This window comes from Hydra viridissima, unplaced genomic scaffold, assembly GCF_058129835.1.
Source record: "Hydra viridissima isolate aposymbiotic clone 2 unplaced genomic scaffold, HvirCarnegie_v1 scaffold_8, whole genome shotgun sequence".
In the NCBI taxonomy this organism is placed as follows: Eukaryota; Metazoa; Cnidaria; class Hydrozoa; order Anthoathecata; family Hydridae; genus Hydra; species Hydra viridissima.
Window position 1 is genome coordinate 8,003,068 of NW_028324307.1, and position 25,807 is coordinate 8,028,874.

General features: G+C 28.9%; 1 protein-coding gene and 1 pseudogene across 4 annotated transcripts; one reads left to right on the forward strand and one right to left on the reverse strand.

Moving 5' to 3' along the window:
* Positions 1 to 17,571: 17,571 nt before the first annotated feature.
* On the reverse strand, positions 17,572 to 20,403 carry LOC149884847 (uncharacterized; annotated as a pseudogene). The gene is made up of 3 exons (XR_016454781.1): positions 20,008 to 20,403; positions 19,675 to 19,829; positions 17,572 to 19,367 (listed from the first exon to the last, which is right to left on the reverse strand). The product of XR_016454781.1 is annotated as an uncharacterized LOC149884847 (transcript).
* LOC149884848 (uncharacterized) lies at positions 20,288 to 25,017 on the forward strand. Of its 3 annotated transcripts, none has more exons than XM_090095159.1 (3): positions 20,288 to 20,302; positions 23,646 to 23,898; positions 24,140 to 25,017. In XM_090095159.1, coding segments are annotated over exons 1-3 (1,116 nt in total). In that variant the 5' UTR covers positions 20,288 to 20,300; the 3' UTR covers positions 25,001 to 25,017. The 3 variants fall into 3 exon arrangements, with proteins under 3 accessions (XP_089951285.1, XP_089951284.1, XP_089951286.1); XM_090095158.1 differs by lacking the exon at positions 20,288 to 20,302 and adding an exon at positions 20,696 to 23,570; XM_090095160.1 differs by lacking the exon at positions 20,288 to 20,302 and adding an exon at positions 20,696 to 23,082.
* The last annotated feature ends 790 nt before the right edge of the window (positions 25,018 to 25,807 follow it).

Sequence of the window (25,807 nt, forward strand, 5' to 3'; positions counted from 1 at the left end):
TGCAAATGCAGCTTTGATAGATAGATGAGCAGTTGTTGTACTTGGAAGTTTAGACTCTTATATTAATACGATGGTTACTATACAAATGATTTGCCATTGAGCTGGTATTTTTCTTGTACTTTAGCAAATATTCTCCGAAGGGATTTACTTGTGTACCAATCATTATTATTAATAGTCCAAAGGGAGCTATACTTGTCTTTAATAATGTCTAAAGGGAGTTTAACCAATCGTTGATAATGTCCATTGTGAAATATTGTCTACCAATCATTACATAATGTATTTTTTTTTATTAAATATAAAAATACTTGTAATTTCATTTGAATTTTAAAAATGTTAATTCTTTAAGTTCTGAATACTGTAAGAATACTGCTTATATAATTTCATTTGAATTTAAACTCTGTTTAAATTCAAATGAAATTATATAAGCAGTATTCTTACATTATTTTATCTTATATATTATCTTATATAAAAATGATACAGAGAAAATTTAAGAAAATTTAGTTTTTTAAATTCTCTCTGTATCATTTTTAACAACAATTAAAACAAATTAATAAACAGTTTAATTTAAAAAAAAAAAAGAAAAAAAAAAGTGGCGTAGCGAGGTGGAGACAGATTGGGCCGGCTAAACCTTTTTTGGAGTGACAGATTTATTAAACTTATCTTTTTCGCATCATTTCGTTTTAAAAAGCATCAATTGGTTACTATAATGAGAAAAAGGAAACATATTAATGAAGTTGTACTACATACAGTAAGCATAGAGTTAAGTTTATGTGATACAGCAAATTAGGTTCAATCATGGCCTACTCAGGTGATTTAAGGCCAGTCCAAACTTTTATGGTAGTTCATCCTACCTTCTATAACTTCTTTTTAAAAAAAAACTGTTTTTGAAAATTTGTTGTCTAAGCTGAATAATACTTAGCAAAAGTTGGGCTAAGTTGAAAAAATTATTATTGACAAAAATATGGTGGATGACGCATATTGTCCTTAAACTTAAAGATGGTTGTTTCAAAAAATAAGGGATTAAATTGTTAAACACAACTTTTCTAGTTATCTAAAAGCTAAAAGACATCGATATTGAATTATATTGTTTTTTCATACTTTGATTCAGAAAATAGGGTAGAAAATCCGACATTTAATTATTTCTTTCAACGACACACACTGCAGTGTCGAGAACTCGGTAATACTAGACGATTTTGTTTTGAAAGGCTTTTTGATGACCGCATAAACAGAATGGGTTCTGTAGAAGTTATTCGTAATAAACAAAATAGAGCGTGTGGTCACTATATACACATATAAATATGTATATATATATATATATATATAACTTTATTATTTTTAATTGGTATTTAAACTAAATAAATTTGGTTAAAAGTTTGGTCATTTTTTTTTATAATTTTTTAAAAGGTACTTATTTTCATGTCTGCATTTAGAAATAAGTTCAGTTTTTTTTATTTAGTAAATTTTCTTGATCTAAATAAGTAATAATTTCAAACTTTTTTGTTAACAAAACATACATTTTTGAGATATGTTATTATAGGTAGGCGCAGTTTTTAGAATAGACCAGTTTAATTTAAATTTAATATTTTTTTCTTTTAGTTGCCAAATATATTTTGACAGCATAGTCTCTTTTAAGTACTTTTTATGATTTTTTTTATTTTTTAATGTAGCTGATGGAACTTCCTGGTCAAAGAAATCAATTACTATTTTACAATCCTTACTAAATAACTAAAAAAAAATATTTACAAGTATATTTTATAATTATATAGAAATGTGATTTATTTTACTATAGGAGGATGGATCCTGCTTAAATACAACATATTGAAATTTGACTGATAGCATGTTTAATTTGTATAGTAAAGATAAATAAAACTGGAGAAAATAAAGAAAAAGAAAATGTTTATTTAACAAGAATGAAAATATTGCAAGAAAGAAAAAGATCTAGATTGAAAATAAATAAATTAATAAAATCAGCAGTAGTCTTTAGTAGACTGTTGACACAACGAATTTAACGGATTTGTTTGGAAGAAATAGAAATCGATTTATTAAATTCTTTTGTAGTAAAGTTATTATTATTCGAAATACATTATAAATCAATGACAACAAATGCATGGTCATTAGTTGAATTAACAAGTAATTTACATAAATTTATTAAAAGCAGCTAAATAAGTTTACAGATTATGGTAGGGGTGGTAAACGATTAACGATTAATCGATTAATCGAATAAAAACCATTAATCATTAATCGATTAATTAACAAATGATTAATCGATTAATTTTTTTTTTAATATAACAACTTAGCGTTTTTATGTTTCAAAGATTTTTACGAACATTTAAAAGCGTTTTTTTAACGAACAAGACTTGTGTTGACTTCTATGTTGATTTGCCTTTATTTTCCGGCATCCGGTCAAATATTAGTATAAACCAACTAAAACAATGCTTTTTTCGTAGTACCGTTTCTTAACCACCATTTACAATGTCGTTTGGAAAAAACCGCTCTGAAGTTTGGAAACACTTTTTATTGGAAAATAAAGGCAAATCAATATACAAGTGCAAACATTGTTCAGTTGAACTTAAATTCCATTCATCAACTTCAAGTTTCTTGTATCATTTAGAGCACAAACATAAAATTTATTTGACAAAAGTTATTTTAGAGAAGTCTAAAAATATACAGCCAAGTATTGCTACCTATTGTAATAATACAGGTAGCAAAGCTGAAGATGTATTAGCTCGTTTAACTGCTGTTGATCGTATCCCTTTTGCAACTTTGGCCAATAGCAAAGATATTAAAAATGGCTGGAAAGCTCAAGGACTTAAAATCCCTGATGATCGACATGCTATAAAGACAATTGTTATGAACTATGCAAACTCAATTAAGTTAAAAGTTGTTCAAGAGCTTCAGCAAAAAAAATTAAAAGGAGAAAGGTTTTCAATTTCTCTTGATGAGTGGACTTCTGGTAAAACTAGAAGGTATTTATGTCTCAATGTACATTGTTCAGACAAATGTTACTATAGTCTTGGGATGATTAGAATAAATGGTTCGTTGCCTTCAGAAAGAGCTGTTAATATTGTTATTGAGAAATTAAATGAATTTGGTTTAAATTTAATCAATGATGTTTTTGGATGTTACTGACGGTGCATCAGTAATGAAAAAAATGGGACGAGAAATGGGAGTTATACACCAACTTTGCTACTGCCATGGAATTCATCTTGCTGTATGTGATATTCTTTATAAGAAAAAATGCTTCGAAATAGAAACAACTCAAGAAGAAATAATGACTGATGAGATTGAAAATGAAACATCTGATTCCGACCCTGATGATGAAAACAACACTGAAGAATGCTGGAATGAGGAAAGTAATAGCTCTGTTTCACAGGAAATCCAGTTTAATGAGGACTATGGCGTTATCATATTGAAGGTTCGTAAAATAGTCAAACTTTTTAGAAAATCTCCACTTAAAAACGATTCCCTTCAAAGTATTTGTAGAACAGATTTAGGAAAAGAACTCAAGCCTATTTTGGATACTAAAACAAGATGGAATTCGCTAATAAGTATGTTAAAACGATTCTTAAAATTAAAAAATGTTATTTCAAAGGCTCTTGTTAACATATCTAGAACAGATTTAATTTTAAAAGAAGAAGAAATAAAACACATTTTTGATATTGTTCAGGCTCTACATGTTGTAGTGTTAAGTGTTATGGAACTAGGGAAAAGAGACTGTGATCTGATAAAATCTGATAAAATTATTTTCTTTTTACTACAAAATCTTAAAGAACAAAATACTAACATTGGTCAAAAATTATTTACTGTTGTCTCGGAGAGAATTGTTGAAAGAAGAAATTGTAGTATTGCTGGTTTACTGTGCTTTTTACATAACCCAGCTGACTATAAATCAGACTCAGAATTTCCAGATAATCTTTTGAAATACCCACATAAAAATAAAATTGCTAAAACTGCTAGAGAAATATACCTACGTTTATTTCTACATGAGGAAGTAGAAGAAGCATATCAGTCTGAGTTAGAGTACACTTGTAATGAAGAACCATTAAGAAAAAAAACTAAAGGTGAAGAATTAGCAGAAATAATAGCTAATACAGCTTCAGCAGCAGCTAAAACTAAAGGGATAACTTTTAAATCTTCCCCTCAAGAAGTTTTGACATGTATTAAACGTGAAATTACAGTTCTCGAAAGCACTGGAAACAGGCCAAGTTCTTTAGAAAAGATTTATAATGCCATGCTAAGTCTTCCCCCGTCTTCTATAGAAGCAGAAAGAAGTTTTAGTGCAGCTGGTTTATTTGTTACAAATTTAAGAACTAGCTTAAACGATGATACTGTTGATAATTTATGTTTTTTAAGATCATATCTCATTAAAAGAGAAATAAAATCATAAAAAATATAAATTACTTTTTAGTAAGTTATAAACACATTTTTTCTAAAATTAATTGAAAATTAATCGATTAATTTTTCGAAATTTAATCGTTAATCGATTAATGTAAAATACCAATTAATCTACCAGTCCTAGATTATGGCAATTGTCGAATGTTTATATACATCAAAATGAATTGGAAAAACCTTTAAGATTGGTTTTAAAATTATCCTTTGTGATATTATTGGAGTAATAGTTTATATTCTACTAATAAATTTTTGTTAAATAGGATATGATTTGTATTGATTATCATTATCTAATTTATCATAATTTTTTATTCATTTTGTTTTAACAATAATCATCCAGTCAATTGATTTATTAATTTTTTGTTTGTTTAGATATTATCTAGATTATCTAGATATTGTTTAGATATTATATATATATATATATATATATATATATATATATATATATATATATATATATATATATTAGGGCCCTGCGAATCGCTTCGATTCGATTCGCGAATCAAATGTCGCTTCGATTCGAAAAAAATGATTCGAAATTTTCGAATCATTTTTTTATTTAAATTACTTTATGTTTTCATACAAACGGCGCACAGTGACTCAAAACAGCAAAAAAATGGTAATAAACCCCTCACAACTTTTCTATAAGTTAAGTGCCCTTTTTTAAATAATATTAAATTGCAATAATTTTTTATTTCAAAAGTATAAATAATTGTTTCATAAAACTTTTATTTTGTATTTTATAGTTAAAAGAAGTAAAAAAATTTGATATTATTTTCAAAGAAATCTGAAAAATGTGAGATTTTTATTTAACTAAAATAGAGTATTTTTAATTTAAGTAAAAGTGCATATTTATTTTAAAGATAATCTTTTGGCTCTATATATTTCAACTTTACTCAAAAGTAAAAAAAAGTCTAATTTTTTTGTTAAAATTTAAAGACTTTTCTAAAAAAAAGGTTGCAAGTAATTGTATTTTTTCTGTTTATATATCAGCTAAAAAAATGTTCCACCGAGTTCCAAAAATATATACATTTTTTCTAGTTAATTAACATTTCTACTTTTAAATTATAAAGGGATTACTGCGGTCTCCTGCGGTATTGGAAGTTATTAAAGAAATAAAAATGTTGATAAACACTTAAAAACCTCGTTTTCCGCCATTTTTAAAAGTATTATTTGATAGGTACAACATGTTTGAAAAAGCTTGACTGAACAACTTTAGTATTTCCTGTAATATAAAGTTAACTTAGTAAAATAGTGTTATTACAGGATGTAACAATGTGACAATTGTTAAAGCCATTACAAAATAAAATTTTAAACAATGTAAAGTAAAAAAATATATAATGTAATTTAAAATGTTTCTGATTTATTAGTTTTATTATATTGATGGTTCTTAAAAACAATAACAATGAAAAGATTAGATCTTATCCCAAAGATACGTGAACTAGGAGTGGATAAATTAAGATTATGGAAGGATTTACTTAATGAAATAAAAAATACTGAAGAAATTCGCAAAGAAAACTTAAATAAAGTAAAGGTTGCTTTAGTTATATTTATTTCAAAGGTGAAGAGAAAACTAACACAATGTGGACGAAATTATGATACATTTATACAAAAAGAAAATCGTTGGCTTCAAAGAAACCTTATGAACAATAAAAATTGTCATTTTGGTTCTGGAAGGCCCCATAAGCAATGGAATGTTCTTGGAGAGCAAAGCAAAAGAAAAAAAATAAAAGAACTAGCCACTGAACATCATGAAGCTCTATTTTTAGCTTCTGCAAAAAGTGCAAATGCTGCTGGAGAAAAAAAAAAAGCTTCTTTTTTAAAAAACAATATCTCAAATCTTTTAGAGATAGAAAAAGTTGATAAAACTTTGGATAAAACCTTTCCCATCATTATGAGTGTAGAGGAAGCTCTTGCATTAAAAATGAACACTGATCTCAGCGATAAACAATATCAAATGATCAGAAACTCAGCTCTTGTTCACAATGTACATAATTATCCTACCTTGCACGATATTTTGGTGGAAAAATTGAAATGTTATCCTGAGAATATACATTTTTCTGAAATTTCTGCAAAGTGTACTCTTCAAAGCATGTTAGATCACACTGTGAGTAGAATAACTGAAATGATTGATATGCCTAATTGTGGTCAAGGTAACGAAATATTTGGAGTTTTATATGGAAAGATTGGTTTTGATGGAGCATCAAGCCAAAGTGTTTATAAACAGAAATACTTTGAAACAAGCATCACAAGTATAGAACTTAAGAGTGAAGAAAATCTTTTTAGTACAGCTTTTGTGCCTTTATTGCTCAAAGTAAAAGATGGCGAAATTTGGAAAAATGCAAATCCTTCAAGTTGTCACTTTTGTAGACCTCTTCATCTACAATATAAAAAAGAGAGTCCAATTTTATCCAGAGAAGAAGAATCAGATCTAAAAAATCAAATAAATACCTTAAAGACGTTTTGCAAAGTTTTTGATATTGCAGGAAGAAAGGTGACCTTTAATATCAGCTATAGAGTTGACATGGCCTACTATATTACACGGCCGTATATGTTACATTTTAGAGGCCGATTCTAAGAGGCCTATTTGCGCAAAAAAAGTAAATGACACAACTACAAGTGATAAAGTGTAAAATTGCAAGTGTAAAATATTAAACTTGCATAAGATTATTGGTTTAAAAAGGATATATATATATATATATATATATATATATATATATATATATATATATATATATATATATATATATATATATATATAGCTATTTTAGAAAGTTAATAAAAGTTTAAAAAGTTAAATCATATCATGGTTAACAAGTGTGTTGCATATGGTTGTAAAACTGGATACATCAGTTCTTTGGAAGATAAAAAAGTTGCTTCTTTTCATTTTCCTTTAAAAAATGAAGAGTTACTAAATTATTGGGTTCATTTTGTAAACCGTAGTGATTGGATGCCTTCACCTAACTCTGTTTTGTGTGAAAAGCATTTTAATGAAAAGTACATTATCCGTGGTGTAAAATGCAAGTTAAATTGGAATTTGGATCCTATTCCTGAAATTTTTTCAAGTGAGTGCTTAAAACGTCCTTCCACACTACCATCACCTATTGCTATGAGAAGACCACCTAAAACTCGGATTTATCAAGAAGATGAACTTAGTTCTTTTTCTAAAAATGATAAAATTACTGACTGGAACATGTTAAATAGTAAACATTCACCAGAAGGCTTTGAATTTAAAAAACATCTCAATTGTATAATTTATTATAGTTTAGTATTTGATCCAATTACACATTTTCCTTTAATTCTTGAATCAATAAAAATTGACAATTGTTTATGTGTAGCTTTACAATATAAAGGAAATAATGTTCCACTTCCTCCATGGTTAACTAAAGGTCATAATGCCAAATTAACTTGTTTGAGTATGTTAGAGAATCTTGCTTCATACATAAAAATCATTGCTTCTTCTAATAGAAATATGCTTCTTGATGAAATAAATAGTCGAATATACTATAAATCCAAGGGTCAACCACAGTATTCTGCCAATATGATTAGACATGCTTTATTATTAAGATATACATCTAAACAAGCATATAAAATGTTACTTGAATTTTTTCCGTTACCTTCAATTTCTTTATTGAATAAAATAAAACAAGGTGGAGTTGATGCAATAAAGGGTGCTAAAATACTGCTTGAGAAAGGTTCAATACATGAAGATATAATACTAATTGTAGATGAATTTTATCTTCAGAAACAAGCACAATATTGTAGTGGTGTTTATGTGGGTGCAAATGACGAGGGTACTCTGTACAAAGGAGTTGTTGCATTTATGATAGTTAGTTTAAAAAAATCTATTCCTTTTATTATAAAAGCAATACCTGAAGTTACTATAAGTGGTAAATGGCTTTCAGATCAAATATCAGATTCTATTAGTTCTCTTTCTCTATCTGGTTTTAAAATTCGAGGAATTGTTACTGACAATCATCAAGCAAATGTAACTGCATTTAGTTTACTTCATTCTAAATTTGGTAACCAATCAAGTTTGTTTATTCATCATCCTGATAGTCCGAATAATAAAATATACTTATTTTATGATAGTGTTCACTTAGTTAAAAATATCAGAAATAATTTATTACACTGTAAAAAATTTGTCTTTCCATCGTTCACATACAATATAAAGGATGATTCTTATAGTTGTCCAGCTGGTTATATTACTTGGGGAGATTTTCATCATCTACATTCTAAAGATGAGCAACTTCAGGGTAATTTAAGAAAAGCTCCAAAAATCACATATCAAAGTCTTCACCCTGGTAACAGAAAGCAAAATGTTTCTCTTGCACTGTCCATTTTTGATGAAACAACAATTGCAAGTTTTAAAAGTTATTTTCCAGAACGAAAAGACATTTCTGGTTTTCTTACTATTTTTCAAAAATGGTGGACTATTTCAAATTCTAAACAACAATTTAGTCCAAATAAACTTGGTAATGCAATTGTTTGTGATGATGGTAAAACAACTTTTTTTAGGCAACTTGCTAATTGGATTGAACTTTGGCAGAAATCTCCATATTTTACACTATCAAAACAAACATCATCTGCTCTTATCACAACTCTGCGTTCCCAAGCTTTACTTATAGATGAGCTTATTGAAGAAGGATATTCGTATGTGCTCACTTCACGACTTCAAAGTGACCCAATAGAGCGTAGATTTTCACAATATAGACAGATGAGTGGGGGGAGATTTCTAGTAAGCTTAGTAGAAGTTCAACATTCAGAAGTTATTTTAGCATGTCGGTCTTTAATTAAGGAGAATGTAAATTTTTGGAAAGAGGATCTAAAGAAAGACCATAATAACCCTAATAATAAAGAATTACTGGAAATATTAGATTTAAACTCAAATGAGATATCTGAATCAACTCTCTTACCTGATACAGAAGAGGTTGCAACAACAATTGCTGGTTATATAGCTAAGAAATTGATAAAAAGAAGCAAATGCAGTTATTGCAAATCTATGCTAGCTACAGATACAAACAATATAGTTATTTGTCCATATCTACAATTACTTTCAAGAGGTGGTCTTACTGTACCTTCACTTTCACTCAAAGATTTTACATGTGGATGTTTTGCAGTCTTAGATAAACTTTCAAATTTAATAACTAAACAAGGGGCTAATGTCAAAGAAGTATCAACCTTTGTTTTATCAAAATACTTCCCAACAATTACTTTTACTTGTGATTTACACAAAGAATGGGGTTTTAACTTTGCTTCTAAAATTATAATTAATATCTTTTTTAACAATAAGCAGAACCTTATCAATGCCACTGTAAGAAAAGATGCTGTTAAAAGTTTTAAAAGTAGACAGAGACAAAAGTAAAGTTAAAAAAACAAACAAATATTATAAATAGATAAAACATAGAAATGGATAAAATATATAAAAGAACATAAACCTTAACCTGTGATTTCTTTATAAATTCCCAATGTTGTTGTCAATTTAAATGTATTATTAACAGATATAAAAATGTATATTAGACACAAATATATATAATATACATAGATATATATGTTTATATATACATAAATCGCTGGTATGAAAACACAAAATGCCAGTTTTCTGTGAATACTTTTTATTTGTACTCGTAATATTACATTTATTTCGCATGAGATATGTTTTTTCTCTGTAATTGCGCAGCCATCTTATTTATAAATAGGCCTCTTAGAATCGGCCTCTAAAATGTAACATATACGGCCGTGTAATATAGTAGGCCATGGAGTTGATCTTACAATGTTTGATAATAAAGTAGTTAATGCACTTACAGAGACAAAATCCACTCAATCCTGCAATGTTTGCAATGCTAAACCCAACGAAATGAACAATATTGATTTATTAAAAGCAAAAACTGAGAATGAGTCAGCCTTGGGGCTTGGAATTTCAGCTTTGCATTGCTGGATAAAATGCTTGGAATTTATTCTTCATTTGAGTTATAAAATTGAAATTAAAAATTATAAGCCAAAAACAATTGAGGAAAAATTATCTGTAGACTTAAAAAAAAAACAGATTCAGGAACTCTTCAGGGAACGGTTAAGCTTATATGTTGACATGCCTAAAACTGGGTCTGGAAATACCAATGACGGCAATACTGCCAGAAGAGCATTTAAAAATAGTAAAGCTTTTTCTGAAATTACTAAAGTTGATTGTGATATAATTGAAAGATTGCATAATATTCTCATAACCATATCTTGTGGATATTCTATTAATATCAATGAATTAGATTTATACTGCACTGAAACAGCTAAACGTATAGTGAGTTTGTACAACTGGTATGTTATGCCTCCCACTGTACATAAACTGCTGCTTCATAGTTCTTCCATATCACATAAATTACCTTTACCAGTCGGGGTATATTCGGAAGATGCACTGGAGAGTTTAAATAAACAGATAAGAAATTCTAGACTTAAGCACACGGCAAAAATTTCAAGGTTAAATACAATGATGAATCAGATGCACTACCTTCTAGTAAGATCAGATCCAAAAGTATCAAGCATATCTTTTAGAAAACATAAGAGCTATCGAGGAAAACCGTTACCAGATGAAGTTATTAAATTAATTGTAATGTAAATAATAAAATGAATGTAATAAATTCAGTTTTTTTTTCTCTATGTATCAACCTCCTTTAAAAACCATTTTTATAAAAATATCAAGTAGAGTAATATATCAAGATAATGTGTTTGTCTTGAAGATTTTAAAACTTGAAAAAAAAAATTTTTGTACGCGTATAGTCACCTTAAACGCGCGTATACGCGCATAAGCGCGCGTTATACGCGTCGAAGCTACGCATAAAAAAAAAATTTATTAATAAATTTGAAATCTTTGACCCAAAAATTATTATTTTGATATATAACATTATTGATTTACGATTTATGTCAAATTTTATTTAATTTTTACCGTTTTTTGATCGTTCTGAGTCACTGTGCGGCGCACTATGCATCGCTAAGCGGAAATAGGATTTTGTACATATTTTTTAGTGATTTTTCATATTTGAACTTTTTAAGTTTTTTCTTTTTGCATTCAATTTTTAATTCTCTATAAAAAAAAATCATTTTTAGTTTTTTTAAACTTTTGACATCTTAAGGGTTTTTTTAAGGTTTTAAAAAACTCGCTTTTTTGTTAAAATCCTTTCAAAATATATGATAAGTGTAGAATTTCTATATTATTTTTATGCGAAATTAAAATAATAATGTATTTAATTGAATGTAAAACAAGAAATAGAAGAAAAAGGTTTTTGAATAGCATTTTTTTGCTGATTTTTTGATTTCTTAAACATTGATTAATTTAAGCATGTGGTCACAGAGGTCGCCTCGTTTTTTTTAAATAAAATATAGCTACTGCAAATCGACTTTACTGCCATGCAAAAAAATTGAGGCGACCTCTGTGACCTCATGCTTTAAAATCATTTTTACTACTGTGAGTTTTATTAAAAACCGACTAAATTCTGTGAAGTAAATGAAAATTCCGAAGTTCAATAACATACGGTAAGTTTTTATTTGATTCAGTTTTACCTTGCGATGGTTTTTATAAATTATCAAAATGGCTTGATTCACTCATCGTCAACTTTTAACACATACATTTCCAGAGCAGGTGAAATATTCAGAAACTGAAGTAAAATATAGTCTCTTCAATATGATCAAACATTCAGTTTCTAGAGAGTTTGAGTATCTTTTGGAGTATGAAGATAATTCTATTAAAGTTTTAGCACAGGAGGAACGTGATAACATGTTATTTGCAAAGTGGGTGGTGATGGTCAGAGTGACCAATCTGAGTTTCAGAATGCTGTAACTATGAAGAAAGGTGTGGATGATTACACTGTGTATAGTAAAGTGTTTGTACTGTTGGAGATTAGAAGTGGAAAAAAAGATACTATGGAAAAATTGTAATCCAAATAGTCCAGATGCAACCCGTCATCTTATGTTTTGTTTTTCCAAAGAGACTGCTAGTTTTATTCAAGAGAAGTTTGAACATTTACAAAATGAAATTTTGTCTTTAGAGAATATTAAAAGTAAACTTATACTTCATGACAATACTTTTGTTATAAATTCAAGTTTGTCAACTATTTATACCACAATGAATGATGGTAAAACACTTAATGCTGTGGTATCAAAAATGCTTTAAAAAATATTGCATCTCAGTGCTGTCATGTATGTCAAGCAAGTCCTAAGGAGTTTAATTTGGAAACCATTTGGAATAAAGATAAAAATGCAGACAAAAATATATTGAAACTTGGAATATATTGAAATCTTCAATTGTGGATATTCAGCATGGAGTTAGTTTTTTTTTAATACTGCTTGCAAACTTCCAGCAGTGAAACAAGGAAGAAAAATAGCAGCAAAAAATGGCCAAGAATTTATTGAAAACAAAAAAAAAACTCCAGCACTTATTCAAAATACAATTAAAAATAAGGGTATCTTTTGTCAGGAAGGGAAGTTGTACATCCAACACTGGCAATGTTGCACGAAAATTCTTTAATAATCCATCTGTGACTGGAAAAATACCACTATGATGAAACTATTTAGGGACCTGCTCATTGATATGAATAGTACAACAGCAAGACCGGATGTGAAAATTTTCAAGCAGAAATCTGAATGTCTGTTTGGTCTCATTTCTAATGATCAGTTTTTAAAAACCATTCCAATGTCACAGTCTTTGCATAGAATGGTAGTTCATGGTGTTTCTTTTATTAAATATTTTAAGTATCCAATAGGTTCTTTGTCTGAGAGTGCCATTGAAGCCAGGAACAAAGCCAACAAAACTGCATGAGTACGTCATGCACGTTTAACTTCTTTTGCTGAAAATACTAGGGATACAGCTAATTATTTATTTATGACATCTGATATGTACCTATACTGTAAGAAAAACAAAATGCAAGAGGTATTAAGGCTATACTGCAAGAAGATTAAGCTGATAACTGTTCTTAAGGCAGTGGCGTATCTAGGGTATGGCAGGCAGGGCACGTGCCATGGGCGCCAACCTGAAAGGGGCGCAAAAGAGGCTTGGTTGCAATACAATAAGCGAGAATTATATAAAATAAATTAAGAAATAATATATTATATAAAATAAATATATTATATAAAATAAAGTTTGTGTCATCATTTATTAAAAAAATTGTAATTAAGTACTTTATGTGGGGGAGGAGGGGCACGTGATCGGTGTTTGCCCCAGGCGCTATTTACCCTAGGTACGCCACTGTCTTAAGGTAAATATTGGAGAAAGCTATGTATATCTTAAATTTAAATATTTAATGTTATCGTTTAATTTTATTAATGATACATTTTAGGTGCTGGTGGTAGCCAATCTGATATTTTTGAGATCTTTTCACATAATCAACACAGCATGTTTTTTTATGCTTGAAAAAAAAACAAAAAACTAATTGTTAGAAAAGTTGAAGCATAAGAATCCCAAACTTTTATGTTTGAGGAAAAGTTGCATCAATTGGCCTCAAATTGACTCAATTTTGCCATGTTTTTGTTTTCCTCAAAGATGTGTCTAAAGTCCTATTTCTACTTAGTGATGCATAGTGCAATTCTTGAAGGCTTGTTGTAGATATTAAATTTGCTCCACATAAAGATTGCTGAGACATGTTTAGAATGAAAATTTTAATTATATTTCAATTATATACATTTATTACAGTGAATACAGTTTTTTCTTGAATGTAAAATTGTTAAAATTAGAATTTGATAGATAATTTCTATAATAAATAGTTTATATCTTAAACTATACTATCTTTTACAATAACAAAACTTTTTAAAATTTTAGTGTTTGTTGTTAAATAATTTTAGGAAGTCAAAGAGTAATGGTTCATATTAAGAAAAGAAATCAAGGAAGCATCATTAAACCATGCAGCTGTAATTGATAAGCAACTTTTAAAAAAAGGCTATTCTCATAGCCACATATTGTTAAAAACCTATTTTAGCATCAGAACCTTGATTCTGCATTTGAGGGGAATGGAACTTCTGGAGTATTTATTTCACTTTTATTTATAATAAAATATTTCTGCTATTTCCTTTTTTATTTAACATGAAAATATAAGTTGGAGACTAAAAATGCCTGTAACCCCTAAAAAAGATAAATTGATATATCAGATTTAGAGTTTAAAATATCAAAAACTATCGGTTTTATATCTTTTTAATCAAAAATCGAATTAGTCCGGATAAACCAACTAAAAAACCGGAATGAAACCGGTTTTAAAAAAGACCGGACTTTTTTTTATAAATATATGTATAAACAAACAATATCTCATAATTGATGCTTTGTTAAAAAAATTACTTCAAAATGTTAAATAGTTCTCTAGTTATAAGGCTATTTCCTTTTTTTCTATCAGCGCGACGCATAGTGCGGCGTTAAAAAGTTTTCAAAATATCAATATTTATGTTATCAGAAAATTCTGCGGTAGAGTAGTTTTGGAACGTAAACATACTTTTCATTAAAATTAATTGTCGATTAGGGATTTAAACAGAGCGGAACGCAAATTAGTAACGCAAAAGTTAGGTTTTATTTTTTGAGTCGTTAATGTTTAACTTCGCTTTCACTAAAGTAATTTTAAATTCGATACTTTTTGTTTGTACTACATCAAGCTATTTTCGCATCAAGCTATAAAATGACTTCTAAAAAATTGGCAGTTAAAGAACTCTTTGAAAAAAAAAGGAGTATTCTGACAATGCAAACAAGAAAATTGCAACAAAAAGTATTCTGTTCAGAAAACTGGAACTTTATCTCATCTATGGAACCATTTAAAACGTGACCATAAAAAACTACACGTAGAAGCAACAAAAAAGCGCACATCTGCTACTAAAAGAAAAAAGAATTCCGATAACACAATCGAGCAATCATCAAGTTCCTCGTTAAATTCGTATTTTATTCGACCTCCAATAGATAGAGTTATTAAAAAAAACTACGACCATGCAGTGCTTAGATTTGTAATTGAAGATGGAAGATCATTTGAGACAACTTCTGGATCTGGCTTTATTAATCTGTGCTCGGTGCTTACTCAAGGGCAATATCATCCACCACACCCGACCACTTTATCTCGAAATTTAGGTGACATGGTCGATGATTTATATATTAACTTCCAACAAAGTATAAAAAGCCAGTTAATCTCCAAACCTAGCATCACTTTTGATCACTTTAAAGCCGACAATGGCGATAACTTTCTTGTTTCTACTTGCCACTTTATTTCATCCTCTTGGGTTTTAGAATCATGCTGTTTATCAGTTGTAAATCTGGAAGTAATAAATGCTTGTCACAAAGCTACTTCCACTGAAGAAATTTTAAGAAACGTGCTGTCAAAATTTGACTTGACTTCAGATAATATTTTCCGAGCTACAACCGATACTACTCCTAGTATGCCATGCACACTTAAACTTCTTGGGATTGATTGGCTAGGCTGTTGTGCTCATAAACTCCAACTTTGTGTGAAATCAGCTATACACAACCAACCAATTCTTGTTACATTAATTAGCAAGGCTCATAAAATAGTAGGATTTTTTCACTCATCATCAGTTGGACAGGCAGCTCTCAAAAAGTATCAGATTTCTCAAGGAAAACCTGAGTCAAAGCCTCCAATGGATGTGGAAACGCGCTTTAACAGCACTTCTAATTTATTGGAATGGATTTTAAAAAAGTAATGGTTCTATAGAGATTGCTCTAGTTGAGTGTTCACAAAAAAAAACTGTATGAAAGTGCCACCGACTTGTCTAACTGAAACACAAGTGCAATTATTAACAGTAGTCGCTCCTATTTTTAATGCAGTATCTGAAGCCACCACTATACTAAGTGCGGAAAAAAGCGTAAGCATTAGTTTAGTTTATCCGTGCATTACAACTTTGAAAAATTATCTTCGCTCGATGGATAAAAGAGGGATGGGTAAATTTGTTGACGATCTTATTACGCAGTTGGAAATGAGGTTTGATTTAAGTGAAGACGTTTTTCTTACCGCTACTTTCTTAGACCCTCGATTTAAATCAGAAATGCTTACTTTGGCAGAGAAACAAATGGTAAAACCTTATCTAATGACATCTGAAAAAAAACACGATTTAAATATCACTATGATTCCCGCTGAAATTCAACTCGAAGTAGCAAATTTGTCATCTGAAGCAAATGGAATTTTTGATAAAATGTTTGAACATATCTCTAAAAATCGTACTCTACCAGAGAAAAGAACTTTAGATGAGCAATTAAATTTTGAAACTACTGCATACATCGAAGAGAAAACGTTGGGACGTTCAGATTGTTCTATTCTCTACTGGAAAAACAAACGTAACATTTTCCCTTTATTATCAAAAGTTGCAACTGATTTTCTTGCTGTTCAAGCTACAAATTGTTCGTCTGAAAGAGTTAACTCTGTGGGAGGAGGAGTGATCGACAGTAAACGCAAGTCTTTCCGAGCAAAATGCGGAACGGTTAATTTGGGCTAGAAGTAACAAAAAGAGTTTGTTCAAATAACATTCAAGTTTTGTAATATTTTGTATAGTATACATAAAAATAAAGATAAAAAACTTAAATTTCTTTCAATTAGTGATTCGATTCGTGATTCGATTCGATTCGCGAATCAAGACCTGCTTCGATTCGAGATTCGATTCGAAACTAAAAATGCCGATTCGCAGGGCCCTAATATATATATATATATATATATATATATATATATATATATATATATATATATATATATATATATATATATATATATATATATATACAGTGTTTGGAAAGTTCCTTTTAAAAAGGATCTCGTTCCGTTCCCCGTTCATTTCGTAAAAATAGAACTCGTTCCAATTCCTCGTTCATTAATCAAAAAAGGAACTTGTTACACGTTCCTCAAAAAATAGAACTCGTTCCTACTTCGTTCCTTTTTTTAAACTTATTTTTACATAGTAAATGATATTACTTATAGCACATTTAATACAAAATAAGAGATCTATTGTTTCGCTAAGCAGGCGCTTTTTTATAGTGCTTTGCTTAATCATTACTTTTAAAAAGTGTTTTAATATTTCTGGTGTACTGCCGGCCTAGTCTGCCTCTGCATGTACATTATACATATAAAATTGATATACTAATTTCAGCTCGGAAGTATGAGCATTATAAAACTGTTACTGGAAAATAAAGATTTAGAAAACAAGTAAAAAGTATAAAGAGAAAGAAAATTTTAGACACCAACTTTATTTTGTTTCAATAAAACTAATTTTTCAAATAGAGAGTCACACAATGTATGTCTTTTTTCAGTCATCACATTAGACCCTGTCGAAAAAAGCCGTTCAACCGGAGCACTCGACGGAAGAGGTGTGTTAAGTTCTAAAAAAACTTTCAATACTGCTGGGTATAATAATAACACAGTTAACTCTTTTGACTGTGATTTTAAATATAACTCCAACTCCTCAATACCAGAACTTGTAATTAAGTTGTTTTCAACTGGTAAACAGAAAAAGTCTTCTTTAGATGAACCTGTTGCTATATGTGAAGAGGATTCGATTTCACAAGATGTAGAACTAAGATCCACATTTTCAAACCAAAGACTTTAACCAGGCTTCTGCTGTGAAACGTTTGACACCATCAAGCCATAATAATTTAAAACGCGGTATTAAACAAGATGCTAATATTAGTTCTTTTTTTTCCCAAATAGAACTAAATCGAGTTTTAATTGAAGTTCTTACTGTGTTGACAAGTGGACCACAAAAGTTCATATTTTTCTGTTGCAAAATAATTAACTTTTTATCCAAAGCATAAAGTGTCGGCAACAAATAACCCATGAACATTGATTCTTCTCCTTGTAAAAAGTCTAAAGATTGGGCAAGAGGAGTCATTACTTCACAGTATTCATGAATTAATTGAATTTCTTGATTTGTGAATCTTTGTATTTCGCAGAAATCTATTATATTGCTCATTTTCTTATGTCCATTAGAGTCTAAAAAAATATTTTTAATTTGTAATAAGCTATCATAGGTACAGTTCCATCTTGTTTTGTTTGGCGTTTTTAAATAAACCTCTGATATATTGTGAATTTTTTCAGCAACTCTATTTGATATATTTTGTTTACTCCATAATGATGAACACTTGCCCATTGCTTTCCTATAAATTTTCTTAAAATTAGTTTCTGAAGCTTGTACCATTTTCTCAACATCATTTTTTGCTATTAAGTCTAGTGTATGACTAGCACATCTAAAATGTTGTGGTAACTGAACAAATAAGTCATTCTCTTCTTGTCCATGACTACTTTTGTCCAAAATTTCATATAAATTTATATTCTCATCACATAAATTGTCATTGTCATTATCTTCATCATCATCATTGCTATCTTCCTCATTCTCTGAATTTTTTGAAATTGGATATGATTTAAAAGCTTTTACAAAATTCGAACCACTGTCTGTTGTTGTAGCAACTATCTTGTTTTGTATTTTATAGGTTGTATGAATCTTATACAAAACATTAGCCAGAACAGTATATGTTTGTCTTCCTTTTAAGCGACTACATGCTAAAGATACTGAATGACGCCGGAGAGTCTTTTGATCTATCCAATGACAAGTCACCCCAATACAACCTCTTTTACCTTTACTCCAACAGTCAGCTGTGGTTGCAACATACATAACATCTCCAAGTGTTGAAGTAATATCTTCAATCATTGATAAATACAGATTATTAATACGTAGTTTTAAAGTTTTACTACAAATAATCTTCAGGTCTTTAGGAAGGCCTAACTTCACCAAATTCACAAATGATGGTTTATCAACTATATTTAAGGGTTGTGTTTCACTAACAATAAACTTTTTTGATTTAATTTAAATTGCTCATTTCCTTTATCGGTTCCATATTTCTCAAGAGTAGACTGCACCACTCCTTTTTTCACATTCTCTGATGAACTTAATTTTTTCTTTTTAACAAAAGCATTTTTTTTACCTTCATTTATAGCTTTTTCAAAAGCAACCATTTTGAATGGGTGAATTCTCTAATAAAAAAAGAAAAATTTTAAATTATTAGTTTTTATTAATAAGTAAATCAAATTTGAAACCTCATCAATTCAAAGAATTACATTCTTTATTCAACATGGTGTAATTATTGAATTTACATGTGTACCAATATATGCACCTATTCAAGTTTCTTAATGTTTACAATAATTTCTTTTTTGCATGCGCTTGTATAAGGTACATAGAACGATACTATGCATGCTAAGTATGTATTTTATTTCATACATAATTCAAAGTAAGTAAACTGAATTAAATTCAAAATAGTAGGAAACACTAACACTTATTTACCTTAATATGTCGTTTTAGATTAGATGATGCATTTTTAGCTGTACTTATTTCTTTTCCTAAAGGGCCACACAAAACACATTTTGGATTTATATTATTGCCATTTATTCCATTGAATACAAAAAATGATTCTAAACCGCTCCAAGGCAAACATTCATCTAAGAGAAAATGAAAACATTACATAGTGTTAAGCATAATGAGAAATTTTGTTGCATAGACTTGTGACTTTAGTTAAGCCAAGGACGTTAGCTAATAATATTACTTTAAAAATAATAAACTTAAGTCAATGCACTATAAATTAGATAAAAAGTAACAGTATGTTTTATAAAAACTTACCACTAACTTCAGTATTATTATTACATGCGCAATTGCTAACATTTTCAATAACTGAAACATCACTGACAATATCAGTAATCGGATTCATTTTGCCAACTAAAACCACGTGAAATCGTAAATTATATTTTCCGTGAAAATTCACGGAAATTAAGAAGCAATTTTGGCTATTTTCCGTGAAAATGACGTATTTCTTAGTGAACTAATCGACGTTTAAAAAATTTAAAGAATATTGGAGACAAGTGTTGTATGTAGTATTTGTGTATGAGTATTTGTAATATACTGACAATCGATTAATGTAAGATTAATTTTAATATTCATTGACATATATTGTCAATCAAAGTTAACAAAACAAGTATTTGTGCAAATATTTGCTTTGTTTTTAAAAGGTTTAAGTAATTTTCGCTAAATAAAAACTTCGTTTGCTTAAAGATTAAACAAACAAAGTTATATTAAAAAATCTTTGTGTTTAATAGATAGCATAAAAATTTTACCCTATCTATTAAACACAAAGAACCTTTAGTATAACTTCGTTTGCTTAAACATTATATATATATATATATATATATATATATATATATATATATATATATATATATATATATATATATATATATATATATATATATATATATATATATATACATATATATATATATATATTTATATATATTTTAATTGATTTTTTTGCAATAAATGTTTGGTCAGGTCATAATGATCACCCTGCTACTGGTAATATCTAGTCCAGTACAACCATGCCACGTGGTTTTACTAGATGTTACACATCCTGCTGCCTTTTAGAGTTTGCTTTTATAAGTAAAGGTAGGGGAAGTTAACTCTGATATAAAATACCCCTTGCCTTAGAGTTCTTGGTTGAGGAGAAGCTAGAGATGGTATCTCAGAAAAAGTACTCATGTTAAACATGTTTTAATTGCACCTGACTACTGTCTTGTAGAAGTACTTCTTTTGAAAAAACTTTAATAAGACCCTTCTTTATTTATTTGGCTGCCATAGATGTAAACTTGTGTTACATCATTTCCTGCTTATGATGATGAGCACTGGATAAATATTAACAGTGCCATGTTCAGCATAGATGATGTCTCTGCTAGTGCTTTTTTGTGTGCAGTTTGGTGAAGGATTACATTTAAAAGATCAGGCAGGCCTTGAACATCGTTTCTCCTCTGTGACAGCTTTTGGCTAAATGTGACTGGTGATTTTTGTTCCTAACAAAAGTCAGTTGTTTACAGCTAATAACTATCACAAAGTTGTAGATACCTTTTGTTGATTTATGGAAACACTTTTACTGAGTCCTCTAATTTTCATCTTCCTGAGTTAATGAGTCATAAATCTTATTTACAAATCATTACAAAGTATCTGCTATGGCTAACTCTTAATTGTGCTCACCATTTTAGTTATGTTTAATAGATAGGATAAAATTTCTATGCTATCTATTAAACACAAAGAACTTTTAATGTTACTTCAAATTGGTTAATCTTTAAGCAAACAAAGTTTTTATTTAGCGAAAATTTCAACTCCTAATTGTGAAATTTTACTAAGCAAAGTTTAAAACTTTTAATTGTGCTCACCATTTTCTTACACCATATTCCATTCTCTACCTTTATAAATATCTTATTTGTACCACTATGGAAGACAATTGTCACATTTGGGCGTGTTCTTCTAATGATTCACTTTCTCTTCTAGACAAGGTAAAAAACGTTCAGCAAGCTATCTTCTTTTATTCCACCAACTGTAACTCAATCTGACATTAGTTGTCATTTAGCAAATTTGCATATACCTACTGTATCTGTTCCTTTGCGCGCTAAAAATCTTTATTCATCCATTATTTTTTTTTGTGCATTAAAGGTTGGAATTCTCTCCTGTTCTCATGTTTTCCTAAATCATACAATTTGTAATTTTTTAATTGCAAATCGTATGATTTAGAAAAACTTGAAAACAGGAGAGAATTCAACTTTTTCTTAACTTTTACTTTATCTTTTCTTGCATAAAGTTTACTTTTTTACTTTGTTTTTGTCACTACCAACAATGCAAGCAACACTATTTAAATTAGTAATTTTTGACAATAACCTTTGGCTTTTTTTTAGTTTAAAAATGAGAACTTTTGAAATGTCTTTCACACTATTTAGTTCCTAAATTAAATAGCCCTAAATTTAATTCCTAAATTAAATAGTGTCAAAGACATTGCAAAAGGTTTCATCTTTTATATATATTGCAAAATGTTTCATTAAAGAACAATCTAGAGAAAAAAAAATTTTTTGTTCTCTAGATTGTTCTTGTTAAAAAAGATAATGAAAGAAACATTTTACAAATAAAAATTGAAATTCCTTTGGAAGGTGAAAACCATGGGATAGAGTGAGACATGATTAGAAACTTCTACAAAATAGTTGCTTGATGCAGTTTATGCCTGCCCAAAATGAATACTTTTATTGATATACTCTCTAGCTTTTACTCAACAAGAGCCCCAAGGCATGGGTGTTTTAAATCTGAGTAACATTTCTTTCTTTTATTTTTTACATTCTTCTGAGTAACATTTCTTACATTCATTTCTTACTTTCCCTATGAAGGCAAATCATACAAGGCATAGCAAATCATACAAGATATAGACCAGATCTTGCCTTTCTCAGCCCTTTACATCTCTTATCTCTCTCAGTCCTTCAACTCCAAAACATGAACTTTGATGTTTGCAATGGAGAGATGATTTGAGCTCTGTACCACCAGGAGTCTTTAGTCATTCTGGAAACACTTGGATTCACTTAAAAACAAGTCAACTACAGCAATATGATTATTGTGTATATTATTTGTGTATAAGTGTCTTCTTTTCCACTTTTTTTTTTATTATATGTGTTTGCGAAAATTTGGAAAAAGTTTGGATATTCAACCTTTTTGCAGTGAGGTCTGTTTTGTTGCAATAATCATTTAAAATAATTAAAATGGTGTAGGCAACAGGGTGTGATACAGATAGCAATGATGCATTCCTGTCAAGCGATACTAGCCATTATTTATAAGGCTCTCCGAAACACCATCTCCATCTCCGAAATCACCATCTCTGAACCACCATCAGTGAGTATAGTGTGTCCTTGATGATTGAAATATAATACTAAGTTAATTTAACATAAATCCTAAACAAGGAAGTAGCAACAATAAATTTAATCACAGTTTACAAACATTTTTAAATCATGTCTCACTGATGATGTTTTTTTAACAAATATGTATTCAAAATTTATATCCATAAAAGCATATAAAGTTTGTATGAAGTCAATTGTTTGTATTTCAAAATTGGACAACTACAATTAAACAATTTATGATTTTGTTGTGTGTTTATCAAGAGTTTTTTCAAATATCTTTTAAGATTTTTCTTTTATATTTTTGAAGGCTATATTTTAAATAATTTTCAACAATGCAAGATATTCTAAATGAAAAATTTTGTGATTTCAATGTTGCAGAAAAGGCTGTGATGCATTACTGCAATACCTATTTTCACCCAATAAGATCTTTGCTATTAGAGAAAAAAATATGAACTTATCTGATCTAGATCTTATTCATAAAAGGCAATAATTGTTTTTGATTTGTATTGATAGTAGTAGTATGTTAAAAAATATTTTAAATGAATAAAATAATTTTAGGTGGTTTGTTCCTACCCATCAAATGGCAAATGTAAACCAAGGGAATAATTTATCTAATTCATGCATGACGTTTTCAATTCAACCAGTGGTATTATGCAATTCCACTGTTAAGGAAAGATATAATACAGCTTTGAGCCATTTGCAGCCTTTGGCATCTATCTTGTCTGAATTTACACCAAGTAAGTTTGATTTAGCTATTAAATGGCTGGAATCAGTTTGCCAACAATGCTTATCTGGAGAATGGGAACTGCAGGTAAAAATAATAAAATCTATAATCAATTTAATAAATAATAAATAAATTAAAATATTAAATTCTATTTAATAAGTTAAAGTTATACTTGCACAAGGCTGGGGCCAATATAGTCAAGGAAGCAATAATTTAATTTAATTTTAATTGTAACTCTCTCAACTCTGAAATTTTTTGAAACATTTATTTTCTTTATGTGCAATCCATCATGACTTGTAGTCATAATGCTATTAAAAATTTTGTACAGGTTCAACAGCACCATTCTGAAGATGATGTTATTTCAGAAAATCTTTTCCAGACAAATGCTGAAATATTTCCTGAAAGTTCTTCTGCAACATTAGAATGTGTTTTGCCTGTTTCACCTCAAGTTTCTCTACAAACAAACTTTGTAACTACATCAAACATTTCCCAAACAATTACATCTGAGACTCTTTATGTTGAAAGATTGCAGACAAATGTTGAAATATTTCCTGAAAGTTCTTTATCTGCAACATTGGAATGTGTTTTGCCTGTGTCACCTCAAATTTCTTTACAAACAAACTCTGAGACTACATCAAAAACTTTTCAAACAATCACTTGTGAGACTCTTCCTGTTGAAAAAAGGTATACCACTAGAATTTTAGAAGACATTGACATTGTACTACGTAAACCACAGCGCTTTCCCCCAGGTCGACCAGCTGTAAAAAAACAGAGACTTTTTTACAACGTAACAAAACCTCTTGAGAAACTTGGCGTTTATGAAAAAGATTTTATTCGTTTAACTTGGTTCGTCGAAGATTCTATTGCAAAAAATTCATTAGAAAGTGGTAGTAAAATCTCAAGTGATGATCTTTCTCCTACTGTACCTTATATCATTAATGATAAAAGAGCTAATTTACATGAGCTTAAACAATATTTTGATGAGTCTGCTTGGGCAGAAATTGAAGTACGATGTAAGAGCACTTCATCCGATAGTTGGCCATGTTATCACTGTCAACAAATTCAATCAACCAACAAACTTCAAAAGTGGATTCAGTGCGATCACTGTTTATATTGGTATCATTACTATTGTGTTGGTATTTCAAGAAAACCTAAAGGTCACTGGTTTTGTATGGATTGCAAAACCTAATTGAAAACCTAAAATATATATATATATATATATATATATATATATATATATATATATATATATATATATATATATATATATATATATATATGTATGTATATATAAAATTATTATTTTACTAATATATGTATTAATAGTAAAATGATAATTTAATATATTAGCGTGAATATAACTTAACGATAGATACTAATTATAATTTGTTTTTTATTTTAAACTTGTTCAAATTTAACTCTAACATTTTTTAGACTTTTAAGCGTTAATTGATGTATCCTGTTAATTTTGTCACACCAAAAGAACAACGGTTAAACAGAATTTATATGTGTTTTTTAAATAAAATTCATTTATGCAAGGCTATAACTTTACTAACATTTTATGTACCTGTTAGTCATTAGTTACTCTCTGCAGTAGTGCTGGAAGGTTTGATAACATAACTGCATGGTAAACAACTTTAAACCTTTCATTCATTATATGAAAGACTGTATAAAGCTGTCTTGACTATTAGCTAAGCTCTGTGACATAAGCGCAACTTAGAGGTTCCTTCTAGAAATGTTTTATTTCTATTTTGTTATTGGAATGGTTATAATGTATGCTTTATAATGTATACTAAATATATATATAATATATAAGTTTTATAAAAATTCTATTATACTAAATTATGTATTTAAGTGTAAAGTGAATAGAATAATTCTTTAATAATTGAAATTCTCGTAATATGAGCTAACTTTATTATTAATTTAATTATCACAATATGTGATTGTCAATCATGTTGTTAGGATATTGAAACTGCTCCAAAGGCAATAAAAATAA

Bases quoted from the DNA above. Each gene is read 5' to 3' on its own strand.
- LOC149884848 (XM_090095158.1), top strand. From the start codon at position 23,536: ATGAACTTATCTGATCTAGATCTTATTCATAAAAG. The intron at 23,571-23,645 runs GCAATAATTGTT...AAATAATTTTAG, and splicing joins CTAGATCTTATTCATAAAAG to GTGGTTTGTTCCTACCCATC. The intron at 23,899-24,139 runs GTAAAAATAATA...AATTTTGTACAG, and splicing joins CTGGAGAATGGGAACTGCAG to GTTCAACAGCACCATTCTGA.